The sequence below is a fragment of the Heptranchias perlo genome, chromosome 7 (genome assembly GCF_035084215.1).
Source record: "Heptranchias perlo isolate sHepPer1 chromosome 7, sHepPer1.hap1, whole genome shotgun sequence".
Lineage (NCBI taxonomy): Eukaryota > Metazoa > Chordata > Chondrichthyes > Hexanchiformes > Hexanchidae > Heptranchias > Heptranchias perlo.
Window position 1 is genome coordinate 4,332,043 of NC_090331.1, and position 21,238 is coordinate 4,353,280.

The 21,238-nt window shown below is 50.7% G+C and overlaps 1 protein-coding gene across 1 annotated transcript in view; it reads left to right on the top strand.

The window, feature by feature from the left end:
- Positions 1–96: 96 nt before the first annotated feature.
- LOC137323463 (keratin, type II cytoskeletal 8-like) overlaps positions 97–21,238 on the top strand; it is a 27,920-nt gene continuing 6,778 nt past the window's right edge. The window contains exons 1-6 of the mRNA XM_067986955.1: positions 97–999; positions 9,118–9,387; positions 13,463–13,558; positions 14,531–14,695; positions 14,996–15,121; positions 19,821–20,041. Coding sequence (XP_067843056.1) covers positions 793–999; positions 9,118–9,387; positions 13,463–13,558; positions 14,531–14,695; positions 14,996–15,121; positions 19,821–20,041 — 1,085 coding nt within the window. The 5' untranslated portion in view covers positions 97–792. The remainder of the gene's footprint in view (positions 1,000–9,117; positions 9,388–13,462; positions 13,559–14,530; positions 14,696–14,995; positions 15,122–19,820; positions 20,042–21,238) is intronic.

Below are 21,238 nucleotides of genomic sequence, written 5' to 3' on the forward strand. Positions count from 1 at the left end.
CCCCTCCCCTTGTCCAATGGGAACACAGGACGGATGCAAATGAGAACCTTAAAGGGACAGGTGCGCGGCAGCGGCCGGCACTCGGAGCGGGTCCCGGACAGAGCTCGGAGCATCAGGACCAGAGGACAAGGACCAGGACCAAGGACAGGACAAGGACAAGGACAAGGACCAGGACCAAGACCAGGGACCAGGACCAGGGACCAGGACCAAGGACAGGACAAGGACCAGGACCAAGGACAGGACAAGGACAAGGGGACCAGGACCAAGACCAGGGACCAGGACCAGGGACAGGACAAGGGACCAAGACCAGGAACCAGGAACCAGGACAGGACAAGGACCAGGACCAAGGACAGGACAAGGGACAAGGGACCAAGACCAAGACCAGGGACCAGGACCAGGGACAGGACAAGGGACCAAGACCAGGGACAAGGACCAGGAACCAGGACCAGGACCAGGGACAGGACAAGGGACCAAGACCAAGACCAGGGACCAGGACCAGGGACAGGACAAGGGACCAAGACCAGGGACAAGGACCAGGGACAGGACAAGGGACCAGGACCAGGACCAAGGACCAGGGAGCAGGACCAGGACCCAGGGAGCAGGACAAGGACAAGGAGCAGGACCAAGGACCAGGACCCAGGGAGCAGGACCAGGACCCAGGGAGCAGGACAAGGACAAGGAGCAGGACCAAGGACCAGGACCCAGGGAGCAGGACAAGGACAAGGAGCAGGACCAAGGACCAGGATCCAGGGAGCAGGACCAGGACCCAGGGAGCAGGGACCAGGACCAAAGATGCAGAGACCGGGGATGAATTTCAGCAGCCAATCGCTGCAAAAATACAACTACCGGTCAGCCCCCCGGAGCTTCCCCGTGTCCTCCTCCATCCTGCTGAATGACTCCCCCAAGGTGGAGATCGACCCCCGGAGCCGGGCCCTCCGGACTCAGGAGAAGGATGACATCAAGGGTCTCAACAACAAGTTCTCGGATGTGATCGGCAAGGTGAGAGACAGCGACCGGAGACCCGGCCTCGACCCCCGGCCCCTCCCCACCCTCTCCATCCCCTTCCCCACTCTCTCCATCCATCCCTTCCCCACTCTCTCCATCCATCCCCTTCCCCACTCTCTCCATCCATCCCTTCCCCACTCTCTCCATCCATCCCATTTCACACTCCCTCTCTCCCATCCCTTTTCACACTCCCTCTCTCCCATCCCATTTCACACTCCCTCTCTCCCATCCCTTTTCACACTCCCTCTCTCCCATCCCATTTCACACTCCCTCTCTCCCATCCCATTTCACACTCCCTCTCTCCCATCCCATTTCACACTCCCTCTCTCCCATCCCATTTCACACTCTCTCTATTCACAACCCCCCCTCCCCCACTCACTATTCGGCATGGAGTGGGGGAAGGAATGGTGGCCAGATTGGAGGAACGCAGAGATCTCGGAGATTTGTAGGATCGGGGGAGGTCAGGAGTAGGGAGGGGCGAGGCCATGCAGAGATTTGAACACGAGGATGTGGGGAGAAATATTAATTGATGCCTGCCCAGCAGGGAGAGGGTTAATCGACTTACACGAGCATGAAGCTAACAGCCCCGGGATATAGACTGCATAACCTGTCATTTCAAATGGAAATCAGTTATTCTGTACAATAATAAAATCAGAGAATGATGGAGAAACTCAGCCAGTGAGGCAGCGTCTGGAGGAAGAAAGAGTTAATGATTCAGGTCAATGACCTTTCGTCCAGTCCTGATGAAAGTTCTTCGACCTGAAACCATTAACTCTGTTTCTCTCTCCACAGATGCTGCCTCACTGGCTGAGCTTCTCCAGCATTCTCTGCTTTTATTTCAGATTTCCAGCATCCGCAGTATTTTGCTTTTGGTTTAGTCATTCTGTGCACGCCAGCAGAGACGGGAACCGCCCATCCCTGGACCATGCCTGACACCTACCGGGCTGAACAAGTATAGTAACTGCCCGTGGGGGAAACGCCCCTCCCTCCCCCCACCCCGGCAGGTTCTTTACCGAGGTGGTGTTTCTCGTGAGTGTGAGGAAAGAAAGAACTTGCATTTATATAGCGCCTTTCACCACCTCAGGACGTCCCAAAGCGCTTTACAGCCAATTACTTTTTGAAGTGTACTCACTGTTGTGATGTAGGGAACTCGCCATCCAATCTGTGCACAGCAAGATCCCACAAACAGCAATGGGATAAATGACCAGATAATCTGTTTTAGTGATGTTGGTTGAGGGATAACTATTGACCCAGGATACCGGAGGGGAACTCCCCCCCGCTCTTCTTCAAAGAGTGGCTGTGGGAATTTTTACATCCACCCGAGTGGGCAAATGGGGCATTGGTTTAATGTCTCATCCGAAAGACGGTCCCTCAGTACTGACCCTCTGACAGTACGACCCTCGGATCTGGCTCTGGGGAATGAGGTGGGTCAGGTGGAGCAAGTGTCAGTGGGGGAACATTTAGGGAACAGTGATCATAGTATCATAAGGTTTAGATTAGTTATGGAAAAGGACAAGGAGCAATCTAGAGTAAAAATACTTAATTGGAGGAGGGCCAATTTCAATGGGATGAGAACAGATCTGGCCCGGGTAAATTGGAATCAAAGATTGGCAGGTAAAACTGTAATTGAACAATGGGCGGCCTTTAAAGAGGAGATGGTTCGGGTACAGTCTAGGTACATTCCCATGAGGGAGAAAGGTAGGGCAACTAAAGCCAGAGCTCCCTGGATGACAAAAGAGATAGTGAGTAAGATGAAACGGAAAAAAGGGCCGTATGACAGATGTCAGGTTAATAACACAAGTGAAAACCAGGCAGAATATAGAAAGTTCAGAGGGGAAGTGAAAAAGGAAATAAGAGGGGCAAAGAGAGAGTATGAGAATAGACTGGTGGCCAACATAAAAGGGAATCCAAAAGTCTTCTACAGGCACGTAAACAGTAAACGGGTAGTAAGAGGAGGGGTGGGGCCAATTAGGGACCATAAAGGAGATCTACTCATGGAGGCAGAGGGGATGGCCGAGGTACTAAATGAGTACTTTGCATCTGTCTTTACCAAGGAAGAAGATGCTGCCAGAGTCTTAGTAAAAGAGGAGGTAGTTGAGATACTGGATGGGCTAAAAATTGATAGAAAGGAGGTACTAGAAAGGCTGGCTGTACTTAAAGTAGATAAGTCACCCGGTCCGGATGGGATGCATCCTAGCTTGCCGAGGGAGGTATAGATGGAAATTGCGGAGGTACTGGTCATAATCTTCCAAACATCCGTAGATACGGGGGTGGTGCCAGAGGACTGGAGAATTGCAAGTGTTCAGGGCACAATTTCAAAATTTGCAGATGACACAAAACTTGGAAGTGTAGTAAACAGTGAGGAGGATAATGATAGACTTCAAGAGGACATAGACAGGCTGGTGGAATGGACAGACACATGGCAGATGAAATTTAACGCAGAGAAGTGCAAAGTGATACATTTTGGCAGCAAGAATGAGGAGAGGCAATATAAACTAAAGGGCACAATTCTAAAACGGGTGCAGGAACAGAGAGATCTGGGGGTATATGTACACAAATCGTTGAAGTTGGCAGGACAGGTTGAGAAAGCAGTTAAAAAAGCATACAGGATCCTGGGCTTTATAAATAGAGGCACAGAGTACAAAAGTATGGAAGTTATGCGAGGAGATTTGATCGAGGTGTAAAAAATTATGAGAGATCTCGACAGAGTAGATAGAGAGAAACTCTTCCCATTGGTGGAAGGATCAAGAACCAGAGGGCACAGATTTAAGGTGATTGGCAAAAGAACCAAAGGTGACATGAGGAAAAATTTGTTGGGATCTGGAATGCCCTGCCTGAGGGGGTGGTGGAGGCAGATTCAATCGTGGCTTTCAAAATGGAAATGGAGAAGTAATTGAAGGGAAAAAATTTGCAGGCCTATGGGGAAAGGGCGGGGGAGTGGGACCAGCTGGATTGCTCTTGCAGAGAGCCGGCACAGGCTCAACGGGCCGAATGGCCTCCTTCTGTGCTGTAACCATTCTATGATTCTATGATGAACCTGTATAAAACACTGGTTCGACCACAACTGGAGTATTGTGTCCAGTTCTGGGCACCGCACTTTAGGAAAGATGTGAAGGCCTTAGAGAGGGTGCAGAAGAGATTTACTAGAATGGTTCCATGGATGAGGGACTTTAGTTATAAGGATAGACTGGAGAAGCTGGGGTTATTCTAGGAACATAGGAACAGGAGTAGGCCATTCAGCCCCTCGTGCCTGCTCCGCCATTTGATAAGATCATGGCTGATCTGTGATCTAACTCCATATACCTGCCTTTGGCCCATATCCCTTAATACCTTTGGTTGCCAAAAAGCTATCTATCTCAGATTTAAATTTAGCAATTGAGCTAGTATCAATTGCCATTTGCGGGAGAGAGTTCCAAACTTCTACCACCCTTTGTGTGTAGAAATGTTTTCTAATCTCGCTCCTGAAAGGTCTGGCTCTAATTTTTAGACTGTGCCCCTACTCCTAAAATCCCCAACCAGCGGAAATAGTTTCTCTCTATCCACCCTATCTGTTCCCCTTAATATCTTATAAACTTCGATCAGATCGCCCCTTAACCTTCGAAACTCCAGAGAATACAACCCCAATTTGTGTAATCTCTCCTCGTAACTTAACCCTTGAAGTCCGGGTATTATTCTAGTAAACCTACGCTGCACTCCCTCCAAGGCCAATATGTCCTTCCGAAGGTGCGGTGCCCAGAACTGCTCACAGTGCTCCAGGTGCGGTCTAACCAGGATTTTGTATAGCTGCAGCATAACTTCTGCCCCCTTGTACTCCAGTCCTCTAAATATAAAGGCCAGCATTCCATTAGCCTTATTGATTATTTTCTGCACCTGTTCATGACACTTCAATGATCTATGTACCTGAACCCCTAAGTCCCTTTGGATATCCACTGTTTTTAACTTTTTACCATTTAGAAAGTACCCTGTTCTATCCTTTTTTGATCCAAAGTGGATGACCTCACATTTGTTTACATTGAATTCCATTTACCACAGTTTTGCCCATTCACCTAATCTATCAATATTGCTTTGTAATTTTATGTTTTCATCTACACTGCTTACAATGCCACCAATCTTTGTGTCATCGGCAAACTTAGATATGAGACTTTCTGTGCCTTCATCTAAATCGTTAGTAAATATTATGAATAATTGAGGCCCCAAGACAGATCCCTGCGTGACTCCACCAGTCACATCCTGCCAATGTGAGTACCTACCCATTATCCCTACTCTCTGTCGCCTTTCGCTCAGCCAACTTCCTAACCAAGTCCGTACTTTTCCCTCGATTCCATGGGCTTCTATTTTAGCTAACAGTCTCTTATATGGGACCTTATCAAATGCCTTCTGGAAGTCCATATAAATAACATCCATTGACATTCCCCTGCCCACTACTTTAGTCACCTCTTCAAAAAATTCAATCAGGTTTGTCAGGCACGACCTACCTTTCACAAATCCATGCTCGCTCTCTCTGATCAACTGAAAATTCTCGAGGTGTTCAGTCACCCTATCCTTAATTATAGACTCCAGCAATTTCCCCACAACAGATGTTAGGCTAACTGGTCTATAATTCCCCAGTTTCCCTCTCTCTCCTTTCTTAAAAAGCGGAGTGACATGTGCAATTTTCCAATCTAGAGGGACAGTTCCTGAATCTAGAGAACTTTGAAAGATTATAGTTAGGGCATCTGCAATGTGCTCACCTACTTCCTTTAAAACCCTGGGATGGAAACCATCTGGTCCTGGGGATTGGTCACTCTTTAGTGCTATTATTTTCTTCATTACTGTTGCTTTACTTATGTTAATTTTATCGAATCCCTGTCCCCGATTCAATATTAGTTTTCTTGGGATTTCCAGCATGCTATCCTCTTTTTCTACTGTAAATACTAACGCAAAGTAATCGTTCAACATGTCCGCCATTTCCCCATTGTCAATGACAATATCCCCACTTTCAGTTTTTAAGGGGCCAACACTGCTCCTGACCACCCTCTTTTTCCTAATATAACTATAAAAGTTCTTCATATTGGTTTTGATATCCCTTGCGAGTTTCTTTTCATACTCTCTTTTTGTAGCTCTTGCTATCTGTTTTGTGACCCTTTTGTTGATCTTTGTATCTTTCCCATTCGCCAGGATCTGTGCCATTTTTTGCCTTTTTGTAATCCCTTTCCTTATGTCTTATACTGTCCCTTACCTCTTTAGTTGTCCATGGCTGTTTTTTTTGGCAAGTAGAGTTCTTGCCCCTCAGGGGTATAAACCAATTCTGTATCTCATTAAATGTTTCTTTAAACATTTCCCACTGATCATCAGTCGTTTTACCCATTAACAGATTTGCCCAGTTTACTGTGGACAGTCTCTGTCTCATTCCATTGAAGTCGGCCTTACCCAAGTCTAGAATCTTAGCAGCTGACTCACATTTTTCCCTTTCAAACATTACATTGAACTCGATCATGTTATGATCACTATTGGATAGATGTTCACGTACAGTTGAGCCGTTAACTAAATCTGGTTCATTACTCATTACTAAATCTAGTATGGCTTGCCCCTTGTTGCCTCTCGGACATACTGCTGTAGAAAACTATCCCGGACACACTCAAGAAATTCACTACCTTTCGGACAGTTGCTCGTCTGCTTTTCCCAGTCTATGTGAAGGTTAAAGTCCCCCATTAAGACCACTATGCCTTTGTTACACACTTGTCTAATCTCTGCATTTATACAATCTAGCACTTCAGAGCTGCTGCCAGGGGTCCTATACACAACTCCCACTATAGTCTTAGATCCTTTCCTATTTCTCAATTCAACCCATAAGGTCTCTGTTGGCTGCTTACCTCTCGTTATATCCTCCTTTATCATTGAAGTGATTTCATCTCAAATCATTAAGGCTACTCCTCCCCCTCTTCCATTTTCCCTGTCTCTCCTATAGACCATATAACCCGGTATATTTAGTTCCCAATCCTGACCATCCTGCAGCCATGTCTCAGTGATAGCTATCATGTCATACCCTCCAATTTGAATTTGAACCTGGAGTTCATTTAATTTATTCCTTATACTCCGTGCATTTGTACATAGAACTCTTAGTTGGGCCACACACCCTAGCCTGACCTTCAGCTTTGATGCTGGGTTAATCGCCTTACGCCTTCTAGTTTTCACTTTATCTGTAATGTCTAAAGTACACTTTCTTTCCGCTGCTCTACGTTTTTCCCTTTCACTTGTTTTTGAACAACTATTTGTACTATTTGTATTGTAGATTTCCCCTGGGTCTTCCCCTCTCTTGCTGCTCTCAACTTTACTCCCTTCTGACTCCCCGCTCAGGTTCCCATCCCCCTGCCACTCTAGTTTAAACCTTCCCCAACAGCACTTGGAGCAGAGAGTTAATAGGAAATTTGATCGAGATGTTCAAAATCATGAAGGGTTTAGTTAAGTAAATAAAGAGAAACTGTTCCTATTGGCAGAAGGGTCAAGAACCAGAGGACACAGATTTAAGGTGATTGGCAAAAGAACCAAAGGCGACATGAGGAAAAACTTTTTACGCAGCGAGTGGTTATGATCTGGAATGCGAAGCCTGAAAGGGCGGTGGAACCAGATTCAATCGTGGCTTTCAAAAAGGAATTGGATAAATACTTGAAGGGAAAAAATTTGCAGGGCTACAGTGTGGGATCAGGACTAACTGGATTGCTCTTACAAAGATCCGGCGTAGGCCTGATGGGCCAAATGGCCTCCTTCTGTGCTGTAACCATTCTATGATTCAATGACAGTGCAGGGCTCCCCCCCACCCCGGTAGTGGCCCTCCGACAGTGCAGAGCTCCCCCGGTACTGGCCCCTGACAGTGCAACACCGCCCCCCCGCTACTGGCCCTCCGACAGTGCAGACCTCCCCCAGTACTGGCCCCCCGACAGTGCAGGGCTCCCCCGGTACTGACCCTCTGACAGTGCAGACCTCCCCCAGTACTGGCCCCCCGACAGTGCAGGGCTTCCCCAGTACTGGCCCTCTGACAGTGCAGGGCTTCCCCAGTACTGGCCCTCCGACAGTGCAGGGCTCCCCCAGTACTGGCCCCCCGACAGTGCAGGGCTCCCCCAGAACTGGCCCTCTGACAGTGCAGGGCTCCCCCAGTACTGGCCCCCCGACAGTGCAGGGCTCCCCCAGTACTGACCCTCCGACAGTGCAGGGCTCCCCCAGTACTGGCCCTCTGACAGTGCAGGGCTCCCCCAGTACTGACCCTCCGACAGTGCAGGGCTCCCCCAGTACTGGCCCTCCGACAGTGCAGGGCTCCCCCAGTACTGGCCCTCCGACAGTGCAGGGCTCCCCCAGTACTGGCCCCCCGACAGTGCAGAGCTCCCCCAGTACTGGCCCTCCGACAGTGCAGGGCTCCCCCAGTACTGGCCCCCCGACAGTGCAGGGCTCCCCCAGTACTGGCCCCCTGACAGTGCAGGGCTCCCCCAATACTGGCCCCCCGACAGTGCAGGGCTCCCCCAGTACTGGCCCCGCCGACAGTGCATGGCTCCCCCAGTACTGGGCCCCGACAGTGCAGGGCTCCCCCAGTACTGGCCCCCCGACAGTGCAGGGCTCCCCCAGTACTGACCCTCCGACAGTGCAGGGCTCCCCCAGTACTGGCCCCCCGACAGTGCAGGGCTCCCCCAGTACTGACCCTCCGACAGTGCAGCGCTCCCCCAGTGCTGGCCCCCCAGGAGCATCAGCCTGGATTTTGAGCTTATGTCTCGTGGAGTGGGTCTTGAACCCATGATCTTCTGACTCAGAGACAAGAGTGCTGCCCACTGAGCCACAGCTCACGTGTAACATGACTGTCTCAGGCTGTTGCTGATCCCAGGTTTGGCACCAGTCTCCAGATGTTAGTCAGGAGGACTTTGCAGGGTCGAGTTTGGGCTGGATGTGCCTTCGTCATGTCCTGATTCGATGCCTGGGTCGCAGCCGAGTGAAAGGTCCAGTTTTATTTCTCTTTCCCTTGTAGCGGGTTTGATACGACGGAGTAACTCGCTGGGCCGCTTCGGAGGGCAGTGAGGAGTCCACCACCTTTGTGGGATTTGGTGGATGAGGTCAAGGGGTCATTCTTGCCCCTTTTGTTCTGCGTAGGTCCGTAAGCTGGAGCAGGAGAACAAGGTTTTGGAGACCCGCTGGGAGCTGCTGCAGCAGACAGACTCGTATAAATCAAACGCTGACAAAATCGTCCATTTGTTCTGCAACAAACTCAAACAACAGCAGAACGAGCTGGAAAGGGAGAAGGACAGGCTGAAGGCACAGCTCACACAGACACAACTCATGGTTGAAGACTTCAAAGGAAAGTACGAGGACGAGATTAACTCACGCACGGCAATGGAGAATGAATTTGTGATCCTTAAGAAGGTTGGTGGACAATCCAGGGATCTGCACCGTAGATGGTCTGGGTGTAGATGGTCTGGGTGTAGATGGTCTGGGTGTAGGTGATCTGGGTGTAGATAGGGACACTGTCCAAGGATCTGGGTGTAGGTGGTCTGGGTGTAGGTGGTCTGGGTGTAGGTGGTCTGGGTGTAGGTGGTCTGGGTGTAGGTGGTCTGGGTGTAGGTGGTCTGGGTGTAGATGGTCTGGGTGTAGGTGGTCTGGGTGTAGATGGTCTGGGTGTAGATGATCTGGGTGTAGGTGATCTGGGTGTAGATAGGAACACTGTCCAAGGATCTGGGCGTAGATAGTCTGGGTGTAGATAGGGACACTATCCAAGGATCTGGGTGTAGATAGTCTGGGTGTAGATAGGGACACTGTCCAAGGATCTGGATGTAGATAGTCTGGGTGTAGATAGGGACACTGTCCAAGGATCTGGGTGTAGATAGTCTGGGTGTAGATAGGGACACTGTCCAAGGATCTGGATGTAGATAGGGACATTGTCCAAGGATCTGGGTGTAGATAGTCTGGGTGTAGATAGGGACACTGTCCAAAGATCTGGGTGTAGATAGGGACATTGTCCAAGGATCTGGGTGTAGATAGTCTGGGTGTAGATAGGGACACTGTCCAAGGATCTGGGTGTAGATAGTCTGGGTGTAGATAGGGACATTGTCCAAGGATCTGGGTGCAGATAGTCTGGGTGTAGATAGGGACACTGTCCAAGGATCTGGATGTAGATAGGGACACTGTCCAAGGATCTGGGTATAGACAGGGACACTGTCCAAGATCTGGATGTAGATAGTCTGGGTGTAGATAGGGACACTGTCCAAGGATCTGGGTGTAGATAGTCTGGGTGTAGATAGGGACACTGTCCAAGGATCTGGGTGTAGATAGTCTGGGTGTAGATAGGGACACTGTCCAAGGACCTGGGTGTAGATAGGGACATTGTCCAAGGATCTGGGTGTAGATAGTCTGGGTGTAGATAGGGACACTGTCCAAGGATCTGGGTGTAGATAGTCTGGGTGTAGATAGGGACACTGTCCAAGGATCTGGATGTAGATAGGGACACTGTCCAAGGATCTGGGTATAGACAGGGACACTGTCCAAGATCTGGATGTAGATAGTCTGGGTGTAGATAGGGACACTGTCCAAGGATCTGGGTGTAGATAGTCTGGGTGTAGATAGGGACACTGTCCAAGGATCTGGATGTAGATAGGGACACTGTCCAAGGATCTGGGTGTAGATAGTCTGGGTGTAGATAGGGACACTGTCCAAGGATCTGGGTGTAGATAGTCTGGGTGTAGATAGGGACATTGTCCATGGATCTGGGTGTAGATAGTCTGGGTGTAGATAGGGACATTGTCCATGGATCTGGGTGTAGATAGTCTGGGTGTAGATAGGGACATTGTCCATGGATCTGGGTGTAGATAGGGACATTGTCCAAGGACCTGGGTGTAGATAGGGACATTGTCCAAGGACCTGGGTGTAGATAGGGACATTGTCCATGGATCTGGGTGTAGATAGGGACATTGTCCAAGGATCTGGGTGTAGATAGGGACATTGTCCAAGGACCTGGGTGTAGATAGGGACATTGTCCAAGGATCTGGATGTAGATAGGGACACTGTCCAAGGATCTGCACTGCAGCACCCCCACTGGCAGTAGGGTATAATTACAGCAGGACAAGTTTACATAGGCAGCTTCCACTGTAAATATGAACAAAGAAATTTAGAATGGCAATGTAATTATAATGATGGAATGTATAATTTTAAAACGGGGACTGAAATACATCTGCCTGCCTTGGTTCGATTATCCGTCCTCTAACCCAGTTTGACGTGAAATCTACACTTGGTCTTGGCCCCCTATGTATAATGCTACAGGATGTAAAACAAGGCCGCTTCTGCAAGGCTTCAGGGAGCAAGTAACGGAGAAATTGGCTGTGCAGATCAGTGCCCTCAATTTGTGACACTCCCGAGTCTCCGATCTCCAATCTGTGCTCCTGTGCTGGAGCAGCTGTAAATGCACTTTTTTATTAATAATAATAAAATAACTTGTATTAAATATAAAACAGTATTGAACATAGTTGGATGCCATTTGCCACATCAAATCACTAAACCAACAGGAAACCAACCCTAGCCCAAAAAAAGTGAAGCAAGAACAATGGCAACAGAGAGAGACCTGGCAGTGAGAGAAGCAGAGAGTCCTCTGGAGCAGTGCAGCTCGGTATAAGAACATAAGAAATAGGAGCAGGAGTAGACCACTCGGCCCCTCGATCCTGCTCCGCCGTTCAATCAGATCATGGCTGATCTTCTACCTCAACTCCACTTTCCCGCCCGATCCCCAAATCCCTTGATTCCCCTAGAGTCCAAAAGTCTATCGATCTCAGCCTTGAATATATTCAACGACTGAGCATCCACAGCCCTCTGGGGTGAGAATTCCAAAGATTCACAACCCTCCGAGTGAAGAAGACCATGGCACTTTATGCTGAAGACCTTCTTGCCCTCATCCCGTTCCTCAGTTAAATTTCGAGCCAAACCACTGACCGGCATCTCATTCTCTGCAGCATGGCTGCCATTTTGAAACCGCGACCATTTTTTTTTAAGGCAAGGGGAGCACCAGGGAGAGCCCATTCTGAAGTGGGGAGGAGGGGTGGGGAATAATGTAGCCATGCGTGAAGTACATGGCTGATGACCCCAAGTGCAGCATTGTGGAGAACTCATGGTAAGATAGGGTCCATTGATATTGCTAAGGTCGAGGCCAATTGACCTGGGCAGTGAACTTGCAGAATGTCTTTCCTCTCCGAACAGTGGATCTAAAACCAACTCACAGAAAAAGTAGTTAATTCTGGGTCTATTTTTTAATTCATTCTCGTGATGTGGGCGTCGCTGGCAATGCCGGCATTTATTGCCCATCCCTAATTGCCCTTGAGAAGGTGGTGGTGAGCCGCATTCTTGAACCGCTGCAGTCCGTGTGGTGAAGGTTCTCCCACAGTGCTGTTAGGAAGGGAGTTCCAGGATTTTGACCCAGCGACGATGAAGGAACGGCGATATATTTCCAAGTCAAGATGGTGTGTGACTTGGAGGGGAACGTGCAGGTGGTGGTGTTCCCATGTGCCTGCTGCTCTTGTCCTTCTAGGTGGTAGAGGTCTCGGTTTTGGGAGGTGCTGTCGAAGAAGCCCTGGCGAGTTGCTGCAGTGCATCCTGTAGATGGTATACACTGCAGCCACTGTGCGTCGGTGGTGAAGGGAGTGAATGTTTAGGGTGGTGGATGGGGTGCCAATCAAGCCAGGCTGCTTTGTCCTGGATGGTGTCGAGGTTCTTGAGTGTTGTTGGAGCTGCACTCATCCAGGCAAGTGGAGAGTATTCCATCACACTCCTGACTTGTGCCTTGTAGACGATGGAGAGGCTTTGGGGAGTCAGGAGGTGAGTCACTCGCCGCAGAATACCCAGCCTCTGACCTGCTCTTGTAGCCACAGTATTTATGTGGCTGGTCCAGTTAAGTTTCTGGTCAATGATGACCCCCAGGATGTTGATGGTGGGGGATTCGGCGATGGGAAAGCCTCTGAATGTCACGAGGAGGTGGTAAGACTCCCCTTGTCATCCTGTAGATAGAACACTCTGAGGTGTGAAGCCGAAGCAGATCGTGGCTCGTTTGGACCGAGTGGGTGGTAAACTCCCATCTAAGGCTAAATACTGGCATGAGACTGAAAGTCACCAATACTGTAAGGGACTTCTGAAAAGAACTTGGAAGAGAGAGTTCAAGAGGTGTGAAACTCTCAATTGATCCCTTTTTTAAAGAAGGGAATGTATCAAAACCTGTTGAGAAACGGGACAGGGTCTGGATTGATTCACATGGGAGTTGGGGAGAGAGACCTTGAGTGGAGTGGGGCAGGGAGGGAGTCCATGACTTGTGTAGCTGTTCACGGTCTGCGAGAAAGGAAGGGTTTGATGGGCTGAGGGGCTTTTGCTTGGTCCAAACTTCCTGGTGTAATGTAAAAATGAGAGAGGGTTGCCTCCGTCACCTAAAGTTTCGCCATTTCTTGTCCTCCTCAAATCATTTTACCAGGACGTGGACGACGCCTATTTTCAAAAGATGGAGCTGGAATCAAAGTTGGATTACCTGACGAATCTGATCGAGTTCTTGAAGCAGCTGTATGCTGAGGTACGTTCTTTATCGTATGATTCGGACAGTTCATTTACCTGTGGTCCCAAGAATTGAGAAGGGCCTATTCCACCATCACACACGTTTTAGATAATCGGCAAAAGAACCAGTCGGGAGGTGAAGAGAAATTTTTTTACGCAGTTGTTATGATCTGGAATGCGCTGCCTGAAAGGGCGGTGGAAGCAGATTCAATAGTAACTTTCAAAAGGGAATTGGATAAATACTTGGAAAGGAAATATTTCAGGGCTATGGGGGAGTGGGACTAATTGGATAGCTCTTTCAAAGAGCCGGCACAGGCATGATGGGCCGAATGGCCTCCTTCTGTGATGTATGATTCAGCCTATCTCATCTTGAAGGACCCGACAACTGCCCTGCCACCAACTGGTACATCCATCCATTTCTTAATTGATCCCAGGGTTTGTTTTTACCTCCAGTCCCCTATCCCACAGTCCAATTAATGTCCCTCACCCTTTCTCTTAAGAAGAACTTCCTGATACCAGTCCTAAATGAACCTTTTCCTATATTGACCCCATGGGTCTATGTCTTACTGTCACAGTTTAGTCTGTAGCAATATTCTACAATTACCTCTTCAACACCATTCACGACCTGATGAGGCTCAATATCTCCGCTCAGATGCTAGCGCATGAGGCAGAGAAGACCAAATTCTTTCAATCTTTCTTCATAATTCAATCCTTTGATGCAAGATCAGCCTCCTGACTCTTCTTTGCCCTCGACCCCCAGCGATAAACTGCCTGCCAGTGACCTGAGAATATTCACTTCCAGGGCATAGCACGTTGGCCAGTGTAGAGGGAGTTTTACACTGTATCTAACCCGTGCTGTACCTGCCCTGGGAGTGTTTGATGGGACAGTGTAGAGGGAGCTTTACTCACCCAGTCGGGGTATTGATCTGTGAATTAAACTGCTGAGAGGAGTGGGCCAGACTCTAACAGGTTGTGAAATGTGTGATTGCAGGAAATCCAGGAGCTCCAGTCACAGATCCAGAATTCAGCCATCACCCTGAAGGTCAACAATAGCCGCCAGTTGGACATGAAACAAATGATCGATGATATGAAACGCCAACATGCCGATGTGGCATCGAGGAACAAGGCCGAGGCAGAGGCCTGGTATCAGAGTAAGGTACGGCCAATCCCTCGCTAACATCTAATCACAGTGGCTGTCAGCTAACATTAGGAAGGGAAAGAATTTATATAGCACCTTTCACGACCTCAGGACGTCCCAAAGCGCTTTACAGACAACAAAGTACTTTTGATGTAAAGTTGCTGTTTCTCTAATAACCCATCTGTGTCTGTGTTGTGAGGGACTGTTTCTCTCATTGCCCACCTTTGATCAGACACTGTCGCTCTAACGATCTCCGTTAACACTGAGACAGACACACATACCTGGCAGGTCGATGATAACAACTCTGCTTGTTCACAGTTATTGGAACTGGAGAATGACAAAGCGAAACAGAATGACGAGCTCAGAAGTACGAAGAACGAGGCTGCTGAACTTAATCGCTACCTGCAGAGGCTGAAGTCAGACATTGACGGGATCCAGAACCAGGTATGGACCTGATTCATTGCACAGGATCGAACGTGGTTAACATGTGATGGAGAGGGTTCAGAAACATGAGGCTCAACATTAAAACAACAGTAAATTCTCAGCCCAACCAAAGGTTTGTGACTGAGAGTCGCAACACTAAAACTGGGACCAAAAGTCCAAATCCTAAATTATTAACTCATGTTGTATCTAACCCGTGCTGTACCTGCCCTGGGAGTGTTTGATGGGACAGTGTAGAGGGAGCTTTACTCTGTATCTGACCCACTCTGCACCTGCCCTGGGAGTGTTTGATGGGACAGTGTAGATGGAGCTTTACTCTGTACCTAACCCGTGCTGTACCTGCCCTGGGAGTGTTTGATGGGACAGTGTAGAGGGAGCTTTACTCTGTATCTAATCCGTGCTGAACCTGCCCTGGGAGTGTTTGATGGGACAGTGTAGAGGGAGCTTTACTCTGTATCTAATCCGTGCTGAACCTGCCCTGGGAGTGTTTGATGGGACAGTGTAGAGGGAGCTTTACTCTGTATCTGACCCGTGCTGTACCTGCCCTGGGAGTGTTTGATGGGACAGTGTCGAGGGAGCTTTACTCTGTATCTAACCCGTGCTGTACCTGCCCTGGGAGTGTTTGATGGGACAGTGTAGAGGGAGCTTTACTCTGTATCTAACCCGTGCTGTACCTGCCCTGGGAGTGTTTGATGGGACAGTGTGGAGGGAGCTTTACTCTGTATCTGACCCGTGCTGTACCTGCCCTGGGAGTGTTTGATGGGACAGTGTAGAGGGAGCTTTACTCTGTATCTAACCCGTGCTGTACCTGCCCTGGGAGTGTTTGATGGGACAGTATAGAGGGAGCTTTACTCTGTATCGAACCCGTGCTGTACCTGCCCTGGGAGTGTTTGATGGGACAGTGTAGAGGGAGCTTTACTCTGTATCTAACCCGTGCTGTACCTGCCCTGGGAGTGTTTGATAGGACAGTGTAGAGGGAGCTTTACTCTGTATCTGACCCACTCTGTACCTGCCCTGGGAGTGTTTGATGGGACAGTGTAGAGGGAGCTTTACTCTGTATCTAACCCGTGCTGTACCTGCCCAGGGAGTGTTTGATGGGACAGTGTAGAGGGAGCTTTACTCTGTATCTGACCCGTGCTGTACCTGCCCTGGGAGTGTTTGATGGGACAGTGTAGAGGGAGCTTTACTCTGTATCTGACCCGTGCTGTACCTGCCCTGGGAGTGTTTGATGGGACAGTGTAGAGGGAGCTTTACTCTGTATCTAACCCGTGCTGTACCTGCCCTGGGAGTGTTTGATGGGACAGTGTAGAGGGAGCTTTACTCTGTATCTAACCCGTGCTGTACCTGCCCTGGGAGTGTTTGATGGGACAGTGTAGAGGGAGCTTTACTCTGTATCTGACCCGTACTGTACCTGCCCTGGGAGTGTTTGATGGGACAGTGTAGAGGGAGCTTTACTCTGTATCTGACCCGTGCTGTACCTGCCGTGGGAGTGTTTGATGGGACAGTGTCGAGGGAGCTTTACTCTGTATCTAACCCGTGCTGTACCTGCCCTGGGAGTGTTTGATGGGACAGTGTAGAGGGAGCTTTACTCTGTATCTAACCCGTGCTGTACCTGCCCTGGGAGTGTTTGATGGGTCAGTGTAGAGGGAGCTTTACTCTGTATCTAACCCGTGCTGTACCTGCCCTGGGAGTGTTTGATGGGACAGTGTAGAGGGAGCTTTACTCTGTATCTAACCCGTGCTGTACCTGCCCTGGGAGTGTTTGATGGGACAGTGTAGAGGGAGCTTTACTCTGTATCTGACCCGTACTGTACCTGCCCTGGGAGTGTTTGATGGGACAGTGTAGAGGGAGCTTTACTCTGTATCTGACCCGTGCTGTACCTGCCGTGGGAGTGTTTGATGGGACAGTGTAGAGGGAGCTTTACTCTGTATCTAACCCGTGCTGTACCTGCCCTGGGAGTGTTTGATGGGACAGTGTAGAGGGAGCTTTACTCTGTATCTAACCCGTGCTGTACCTGCCGTGGGAGTATTTGATGGGACAGTGTGGAGGGAGCTTTACTCTGTATCTGACCCGTGCTGTACCTGCCGTGGGAGTATTTGATGGGACAGTGTGGAGGGAGCTTTACTCTGTATCTAACCCGTGCTGTACCTGCCCTGGGAGTGTTTGATGGGACAGTGTAGAGGGAGCTTTACTCTGTGTCTAACCCATGCTGTACCTGCCCTGGGAGTGTTTGATGGGACAGTGTAGAGGGAGCTTTACTCTGTATCTAACCCGTGCTGTACCTGCCCTGGGAGTGTTTGATGGGACAGTGTAGAGGGAGCTTTACTCTGTATCTAACCCGTGCTGTACCTGCCCTGGGAGTGTTTGATGGGACGGTGTAGAGGGACCTTTACTCTGTATCTAACCCGTGCTGTACCTGCCCTGGGAGTGTTTGATGGGACAGTGTGGAGGGAGCTTTACTCTGTATCTGACCCACTCTGTACCTAGTTCCACCCCTTCAGGAAACCCCAGAAATCTGCTTGGCAACATAATGGAGACGGAGACTGGGCATCACGAGCCTGGGCCTATATTTCTTTTCACTGGCACCCCAAATATTTATGATGGGAAAATCATCCCCAAAAATCCCCTGTTTCAAAAAACTATATATTTTTAAACTTTTTAAAAACTTTCACAGCGTATGTTGATTCTGGAGATTACTCCACGGATGTTTTGATTCGAGTCACAAATCATTGAAATCAAACATTGATCTTGTCATGTGGGGCAGACACTCTCGAAATATCACTGGGCGCGGGGGGTTGCCAACTCTGGTTGGACGTGTTCCTGGAGCTTTTATCACTTGACCTCCCACCTGTAAGTGCCCCACCCCCACACTCCCGCTATTGGTTGCCCGACACGTCAATCCTCACATCGCCCCGTCTTCCCATGGCCGATTGGACAGCCAACAGACTCTTCCTTACGTGATTGGATGATCCTCGACTGTCAGTCATTCTGCCCACTTTCCTCCATCTCCAATATTTTTCTAACCAAAAAAGGAAAATGTCCAAGAGAAAGAAAATGGAAAAAAAACACAGCAATTTTTTTAATGCTTTTATTGTAAAGGAAAAAATTTGCAGGGCTACGGGAAAAGAGCGGGGGTGGGGAAAGTGGGACGAATTGGATAGCTCTTTCAAAGAACTGGCACGGACACGATGGGCCGAATGGCCTCCTTCTGTGCAGTCCCGTTCTATGATTTTTCTCCCTCAGTTACTCACAGCAGTGTCTGTCTGGCAGATCAATCTTCAGTCGCGGGAGACCCCGGGGCCCCGTTATCCTGGGGAGACCCCGGGGCCCCGCTCCCGGGGAGACCCCGTGACCCCGCTCCCGGGGAGACCCGGTGGCCCCGTTATCCTGGGGAGACCCCGGGGCCCCGCTCCCAGGGAGACCCCGTGACCCCGCTCCCGGGGAGACCCGGTGGCCCCGTTATCCCGGGGAGACCCCGTGACCCCGTTATCCCGGGGAGACCCCGGGCCCCGTTATCCCGGGGAGACCCCGTGACCCCGTTATCCCGGGGAGACCCCGTGACCCCGTTATCCCGGGGAGACTCCGTGACCCCGTTATCCCGGGGAGACCCCGTGACCCCGTTATCCCGGGGAGACCCCGTGGCCCCGTTATCCCGGGGAGACCCCGTGAGCCCGCTCCAGGGAGACCCCGTGACCCCGTTATCCCGGGGAGACTCCGTGATCCCGTTATCCCGGGGAGACCCCGTGACCCCGCTCCAGGGAGACCCCGTGACCCCGTTATCCTGGGGAGACCCCGGGGCCCCGCTCCAGGGAGACCCCGTGACCCCGCTATCCCGGGAGACCCCGTGACCCCGCTCCAGGGAGACCCCGTGACCCCGCTCCAGGGAGACCCCGGGGCCCCGTTATCCCGGGGAGACCCCGTGACCCCGCTCCAGGGAGACCCCGTGACCCCGTTATCCCGGGGAGACCCCGTGACCCCGCTCCAGGGAGACCCCGTGACCCCGTTATCCCGGGGAGACCCCGTGACCCCGTTATCCCGGGGAGACCCCGTGACCCCGCTCCAGGGAGACCCCGTGACCCCGTTATCCCGGGGAGACCCCGGGGCCCCGTTATCCCGGGGAGACCCCGTGACCCCGTTATCCCGGGGAGACCCCGTGACCCCGCTCCAGGGAGACCCCGTGACCCCGTTATCCCGGGGAGACCCCGTGGCCCCGTTATCCCGGGGAGACCCCGTGACCCTGTTATCCCGGGGAGACCCCGTGACCCCGCTCCAGGGAGACCCCGTGACCCCGTTATCCCGGGGAGACCCCAGGGCCCCGTTATCCCGGGGAGACCCCGTGGCCCCGTTATCCCGGGGAGACCCCAGGGCCCCGTTATCCCGGGGAGACCCCGGGGCCCCGTTATCCCGGGGAGACCCCGTGACCCCGTTATCCCGGGGAGACCCCAGGGCCCCGTTATCCCGGGGAGACCCCGTGGCCCCGTTATCCCGGGGAGACCCCGTGGCCCCGTTATCCCGGGGAGACCCCGTGGTCCCGTTATCCCGGGGAGACCCCGTGACCCCGTTATCCCGGGGAGACCCCGGGGCCCCGTTATCCCGGGGAGACCCCGGGGCCCCGCTCCAGGGAGACCCCGTGACCCCGTTATCCCGGGGAGACCCCAGGGCCCCTAATGAACGCATGTTCTTTCTGTTTCCCTGGGCGCAGCGCACCTCCCTGGAGTCGAGTATCACGGAGGCGGAGGACCGGGGTCAGATAGCCATCGATGAGGCCAAGAACCACATCAGCAAGTTACAGGAGGCCCTGCGCACGGCCAAGAGGGACATGGCCGAGCAGATGCGGGAGCACCAGGATCTGCTGAACACCACGATGGCCCTGGACATGGAGATCGCCACCTACAGGAAGCTGCTGGATGGAGAGGAAGAGAGGTGAATAGAATCATAGAATCATAGAATCATAGAAGTTACAACATGGAAACAGGCCCTTCGGCCCAACGTGTCCATGTCGCCCAGTTTATACCACTAAGCTAGTCCCAATTGCCTGCACTTGGCCCATATCCCTCGATACCCATCTTACCCATGTAACTGTCCAAATGCTTTTTAAAAGACAAAATTGTACCCGCCTCTACTACTGCCTCTGGCAGCTCGTTCCAGACACTCACCACCCTTTGAGTGAAAAAATTGCCCCTCTGGACCCTTTTGTATCTCTCCCCTCTCACCTTAAATCTGTGCCCCCTCGTTATAGACTCCCCTACCTTTGGGAAAAGATTTTGACTATCGACCTTATCTATGCCCCTCATTATTTTATAGACTTCTATAAGATCACCCCTTAACCTCCTACTCTCCAGGGAAAAAAGTCCCAGTCTGTCTAACCTCTCCCTGTAAGTCAAACCATCAAGTCCCGGTAGCATCCTAGTAAATCTTTTCTGCACTCTTTCTAGTTTAATAATATCCTTTCTATAATAGGGTGACCAGAACTGTACACAGTACTCCAAGTGTGGCCTCACCAATGCCCTGTATAACTTCAACAAGACATCCCAACTCCTGCATTCAATATTCTGACCAATGAAACCAAGCATGCCGAATGCCTTCTTCACCACCCTATCCACCTGTGACTCCACTTTCAAGGAGCTATGAATCTGTACTCCTAGATCTCTTTGTTCTATAACTCTCCCCAACGCCCAACCATTAACGGAGTAGGTCCTGGCCCGATTCGATCTACCAAAATGCATCACCTCACATTTATCTAAATTAAACTCCATCTGCCATTCATCGGCCCACTGGCCCAATTGATCAAGATCCCGTTGCAATCCCAGATAACCTTCTTCACTGTCCACAATGCCACCAATCTTGGTGTCATCTGCAAACTTACTAACCATGCCTCCTAAATTCTCATCCAAATCATTAATATAAATAACAAATAACAGCGGACCCAGCACCGATCCCTGAGGCACACCGCTGGACACAGGCCTCCAGTTTGAAAAACAACCCTCTACAACCACCCTCTGTCTTCTGTCGTCAAGCCAATTTTGTATCCAATTGGCTACCTCACCTTGGATCCCATGAGATTTAACCTTATGTAACAACCTACCATGCGGTACCTTGTCAAATGCTTTGCTGAAGTCC